Source organism: Populus euphratica, unplaced genomic scaffold (genome assembly GCF_000495115.2).
Source record: "Populus euphratica unplaced genomic scaffold, PopEup_1.0 scaffold2.1, whole genome shotgun sequence".
In the NCBI taxonomy this organism is placed as follows: Eukaryota; Viridiplantae; Streptophyta; class Magnoliopsida; order Malpighiales; family Salicaceae; genus Populus; species Populus euphratica.
Genome location: NW_011499846.1, coordinates 7,505,514 through 7,511,839, shown reverse-complemented (window position 1 = coordinate 7,511,839; position 6,326 = coordinate 7,505,514). Strand labels below are relative to the sequence as shown.

At 29.8% G+C, this 6,326-nt stretch overlaps 1 protein-coding gene and 1 long non-coding RNA gene across 2 annotated transcripts; one reads left to right on the top strand and one right to left on the bottom strand.

Moving 5' to 3' along the window:
* Positions 1-167: 167 nt before the first annotated feature.
* Positions 168-1,762, bottom strand: LOC105137206 (uncharacterized). The gene is made up of 2 exons (XR_844512.1): positions 1,643-1,762; positions 168-570 (listed from the first exon to the last, which is right to left on the bottom strand). It is a non-coding gene; the product is annotated as an uncharacterized LOC105137206 (long non-coding RNA).
* A 3,454-nt stretch (positions 1,763-5,216) lies between these two features.
* Positions 5,217-6,042, top strand: LOC105137198 (uncharacterized). Its single transcript, XM_011042865.1, has one exon. The coding sequence runs from the start codon at positions 5,404-5,406 to the stop codon at positions 5,929-5,931; it is 528 nt and encodes a 175-aa protein (XP_011041167.1). The 5' UTR covers positions 5,217-5,403; the 3' UTR covers positions 5,932-6,042.
* Positions 6,043-6,326: the final 284 nt, after the last annotated feature.

Genomic DNA, 6,326 nt, shown 5'->3' with positions numbered 1-6,326 from the left:
GGCGGGGCGCGGGGGCGGGATTTCGGGGGCTGAACCTGCCCATCAAACTTCCAAGTTTATTTGCATTTCTATTTCATGATCTCGCTGTGCACAAATTGCACAACCAAAAACGAAAAACTAATATCTCAGGTAACAAAACCATAAGAGAATAACGATAAGATAGGAGATGGCACATGACAGAGTGAAAGGCATTAACTTCACACATTCATGTAAAACAATTGTGCTGCACATCTCAAACAAGAAATTTATTCAAAGTCTGAAGGCTAAGTACCCACAGCTTAAAATTAAGACATGGGTGACAAACAGAATACTTCTGATGCTGTCCATAACACAATGGCAGAGGCAGGGGAATAGGACATATTCATTCTTCCACAACAACACTGATCTCACCCTTTTCCAGCAAGTCATAAAACGATCTCACTTTCCTCTGCTCGTTCCAGTGATGCATTTTCAAAAGACCACCAGCAGCCAAGCCAAGTGCAAATCCAATGCAAATCTCCCTGACAACACTAGGTCCTTTCAAGGTCGCATGAGCAAGCCTACCACCAGCCATTTCACTTTGCTAGTAATCTGCGAGCGACATTTTCTCTGTTCTTAGCACCCAAAGAAAAATTAACGAAAAGTATAAAAATGTACTATTGCAATAAGCCAATCAGTCTCTCTCTCTCTCTCTCTCTGTTGTGTGTGCGTGGGTTTTGGTTGGGGGGTGGGGGGGGGGGGGGGAGCGCTCCTAGAGATGCATATCTACTAGCATAGACCAAAACCACTCCATTGCACCTTCCCAAAAGAATAAGCATAATTGGCAACTTCTAGAAGACAACATCTGATACCGGACTCCTTTTAACGAGTGAAAAATATAGAGAAAAAAGGGAACAAAACAATGGACAACAAAAATAAGTAATGCAACTTGTAAACAAGATTCCTAAATTACACAATTCAATCAAGCAACAGATATCTACCCTGTAACAGATATAAGGCCAAGAGAGGGACTAAGAGAACAAAAGGGAGATTGATTCGAATTACATTGCAAAATTTGATGCAGACACTTAAACAAATCTAATGGTTATAACTATAAAACATCCAGCCAACTGACAAAGAGCTGAAGCAGTTAGTGTGTAAACTATAAGAAATTATAATTCTTCTACTCATGCTTGTTTTTAATTCATAATCCAATCACTCATTTCAAGTTTAACCCATCATTGAACAAGTTGCAAACAGTCAGCTTTTAATTTCTCGTAGACATAAGAGGATTTTCAAAAGTGAAAAAAACCCTCGTCTATTTCATTACTTTCCAGTAAGTGTATTCACACGCATCTATTAGTTTTGCATAATTATTAATCAAAATCACGATTAAATAATTAATATCAAAATAGAAATCTGTAAACAACATCCCGATTGCGAAAATTGTAAAATTGGATTTCTTTTCTTTTTTGCAAGTGCAAGATTGAATTAAAAGAAGCAGATAAAGCGAAACTAAAAGAAACTTGAACATTAAGAACAAATCGCGTGAAATTAAAAAATAGATAGATAGATAGATCGAGACCTAAATAAAATGACAGGGTGACTAATAAAGAGAAAGAGTTCGATCCAAGGTAGATCGGGAGGGAGGGAGGGAGGGATGGAGAGACTAGGTTTTGCTGACCTTAATTGAACTGCGCTGAGAAGCTTATTACGGAGGTTCTAGAGAAATGAGAGGCGATAACCTGCGTGAATTTTACCTTTCGTGTCTTCTCTGACGCCGAGGGCGCTTGTTTGTGAGGCTATTTGTATCAGAAACCGGGGCTAGGAATAACGTTAATTGGAGGACTGCATGGGCCCATTTGGGATGTATAACTGGGCCGTTTCTGGGCTTCTGGATTTAAAATGATTCGAGATATGGAATGAACGATAAACATTTGGTTAAAATGCATAAAATTTTTATAAGTTATATTTTAAAGTATTTTTTATTTAAAAATATATTAATTAATATTTTTTATTTTTTAAAAAATATTTTTAATATTATAGAATTAAAATAATATAAAAATATTAAAAATATTAATTAAAAATTAAAAATTAATTTTTTTAAAAATACTTTTGAAATGGAAAAATAAATAGCCATATTTGTTTTTATGGTGTTATATGTTTTTTTTTTTTAATTTTAATTTAAAATCAATTTATTATATTAATATTAAAAATATATTTTAAAAAATAAAAATATTATTTTAATATATTTTTAAACAAAATACTGTACCAGTATCTTGTATCAGAGAATGTTCCCGGTCCTGCAATAAGTCCTCGACTCTTCCATTTGAAGTCTCTGCTAAAGCACCAGCCGCTATGGACGCAAGCCATGTTTGGAATTGTTATCTTGTGAGGTAAAAATTGCTGGTATGTGGTAAAATTAGTGTTCTAAATTATTTTCCTTTTGTATACTAAAACCAGATCAATGTTTAATTAGCTTTTAAATAAATCATTCGTGCTGGGTTAATATATTCACAGAGTTTGCTTTTGAACTGTTAAGAACATATCTTGAACCACACCTCAAATATTAATTGACATAGGAAAAATTGTCATGAATGTCCTGTAATTTAATCATTTTATTTTTATTTCTTAGAAAATTATAGTTTATATCCTAGATTAATTTAATTTTTAAATTTAAATACAAAATAAATATTTCTTTTAGTAATAAAGATATTCTCATACCAATTTTCATATAATTTTCACCCAATAAAACCATTTCATCTACGTTTAAATAAGCTATTAATAAATATTATATTTTAATACCTCTCAGCAAAGAAACACGCATTTATAAATCCATGATGATAAAATAATGATGTACTTTCTCTAATATTATTTATTCTTTGTTAATAATAATAAAAAAAATTCATTATTGGTTCAGTCTACTCCACCCAATAAAGTCCAAAATCACTCACTGTATGTTCCTTTATTATATTGACAGCACGCCAATCCTACTCAATAAATTGTCTTTTATTTCCACGGCTTTACTTCTCTCTCTTTTTTCCTCGACGACAAACCGGGAACATCCCGCGTAAAATATAATAGGATGAAGGCAATTTTCTTAAGACAAAAAAACCAAAGTATTTGTTGGAAAAAAAACAGACTAAAAAAACCAAAGTATTTGTTGGAAAAAAAACAGACTAAAAAAACCAAAGTATTTGTTGGAAAAAAAACAGACTAAAAAAACCAAAGTATTTGTTGGAAAAAAAACAGACTAAAAAAACCAAAGTATTTGTTGGAAAAAATAAATTTGCAATCTATTATTGAATTTTTTATAGTAGTTTTTTCCTTTAAAAAATTTATAACTCATTAAATAAACTTATAAATCAACCTAAATAAGCAAGAAAATCGAAAAATAAAAGAAAAATAACAAAAACCATAAAAAATGAAAAAACAATAATTTTTAAACACATTATTTAATTTTCTAAACTATATAGAAAAGGAAAAAATAATTTTTTTAAAAAACCTCCCATACTAATCTCGTTAGGTTAAAAAAAACTCCTTCTTAAATTTAAATTACTCATTTCTAGACTAAGTAAATGTAATCAAGACTCTCCGATCCTTTTTATTTTTTTTGTTTCAGGCGTGTAGCTATTTTTTACATTAGCTTCAATTTTTTTATCTTAAAATTTATTTGAAAAACAACAATTAGTAAATTATTTTACTTTTATTGGCATTTATAGTAATAAGTTGTAAACATCATACTTACTTTGGGAATATATATTATATTCAGATAACCACAAAACATATATCTCTTTCTAATAACAATAAAATTATAATCAAAATAATTAATATAATTAAAATTAATTTTTTTTTGTTAGGCACTTTTCATGTATTTTTTGCACTGAATATTTAAATTATCAACAAAAATACAATTAATAATATCATTATTATCATTACTCTTATGATATATAATATCATTATCAATATAGTTTTCATTAATATTAATTTATGTCTGTCTCGTCACAAATAAAATTACTAGAATCTCAATAATACTCATCCTAGGAAAAAAGATATTTATTATGCTCGCACCTTAAAAATAGGTTTTCGAAAGTGGTTATCAATTTGCGATCACGTTTTTCATGCTTCTCTAATTTTTTCTTCTTCATCTTCATTAAGCGACGGAATAATTATTTAACTTGCCTCCATGACTTTATCATATCTAATCGATGAGTTAATTATGCATATTGTTTTTACATGTTTTATATTATAAATTCTTGAATGTCTTTTTACTGTTAAAAAACACCTTATGTTTTTTTTTTACATGAGCACATTCTGTTTCGTAATTAAAAGAAATCACTGGACTTTGATGATATTTAACATAGAGCTCTGATATCAACTAACAACAATAAAATAATATAAGAAAAACAACAAGTATAATAATACAATTTTAAAAAAATTGCATATAAACATTAAATCATAAATTTACCAGTAAATATTTATTTTTTGATAGTCTGTCTATTTAAATACTCTACAGCACTTTAAACAAACAAGAAAACAACCTAAAAAACCTGACAATAAAAGAAAAAATAAAAAAATTCCAAACAAATTATAAAAAAATAAAATAATTATACATAACATTTATTTTTCTAAACTAAATAAAAAATAAAATACAAATAACAAAGAAAAAATAATTTTCTTCAGAAACCTTGGTAAATTAAAAAACAAATTAGTAAAATTGCACGGGTAGCATTAAAAAATATTAAATAGAAGTGCAACATCGAACAATGTATAAGGGCAAGATTACACCTTTTCCATAAGTTTCGAGGTGCTCCGATTATTATTATTATTATTTTGCTGGACTTCATGTTAATCAAATACGTTACGAAATAAAATCCGGATGGCAATGACAAAATCAATAATCAAGCCATTTCCACGAAAAGCAGCATCACAAAGTAAAGAGAGTTATCGAAATCAATTTTTTTTTATCATAATTAAATTTAATTATCGTATTTAATTAAAAAATAAATTGAATTTAAATATTAAAAAAAATAAAATTTAATTCATTTTATTTTTTATATTACTATCAATATCATCATTTTATTTTTTCTAAGATTTTTTTTAAAACTAGATAAGTATTTTTAAAAAATTAATTTTATTTTAAATTATAAATAAAAAATTGAACTCTAATTTATTTTTATAATTTTTCAAGATAAAATTCATTTTTTTTTAATTCAATTCTTCACCATCAACATATCTTATTTTATTAAAACATTTTAATTGAATCAATTATAAAAGTCACATACATGCTGTTTACCAGCTCATGACTTAAAATATCAAAACAAAAAACCAACCACCAGGCTCCTCCAATCTCATCTCTACTCTCTGCCCATCTCTAACTTCCATTGCCCCACTCACGATAAAATCAGAAGCCCAGGTAGACCACTCTGCTCCATCTCTACGACAATGGCCTTTTCACTCTGCTCTACAAAGACCCTCCTCTTTCTCTTCCTCATCTCAGCCATTCCTATTGCCTTTATTATCTCCATGGAGCTCGCCAAGCCGCCAACCCACGTGTACCACTACCACAGCTCAGGGTTCTTCCGCGAGTGCGCCAAGTGGGATGATCTAAACAGTCGATTCCTCGTCTCCTTCATGGAAGGTGGCATCGGCGAGATCGCCCTCCCCGAAGATCATGGATCGTCAATGGAAGAGGCTGTTTTAAAGGAAGTCACGGTGGTTAAAGACCCTGACTTGACCGGGAACTCTTCTCTTGGTATCGTGGTTGACCGGCCGAGGAATCGCCTTCTGGTGGCGATTAGTGATGTGTTAGGGAACAATTACAACGCCCTTGCTGCTTATGATTTGTCCACGTGGGATCGTTTGTTTCTTACCAGACTTGGTGGCTCAGGCACGTTATTATCCTTATTCTTTTGCTCTTCTGGTTCCTTTCCTTTTGTTTTTTTGGCTAACCACTGTTCCTGTCCGAGTTGAATTCGATACAATTTTTTATTAATGCCATAGACGACACGCAGTCCATTTTCTCGAGGGATGTTAGGGCAATTTCGTAATTAAATAGAAAATATAATAAGGTTGCTACTTTCAAGAAGGCTCATTGTATAAAGGCGAGTTTGGTTAAGGTTAAGGTGTATTTTTTTATAAAAATTAAAATTATTTTTTTATTAATTTTTTTTAAATATTCTATATTGTTTTAAGTAAATTTTTAAAAATAAAAATATTTTAAAAAACAATAATGTAACTTTTATTTAAAAGGCAGATGATATTATATAAAATAAGACATGTATTACCCCTATCTTTGACGTAACTTGTCGAATTATATTGATTAATAGTGTATTTAGTATTGTGGTAGCTGATTTGTGTTGGGGGTT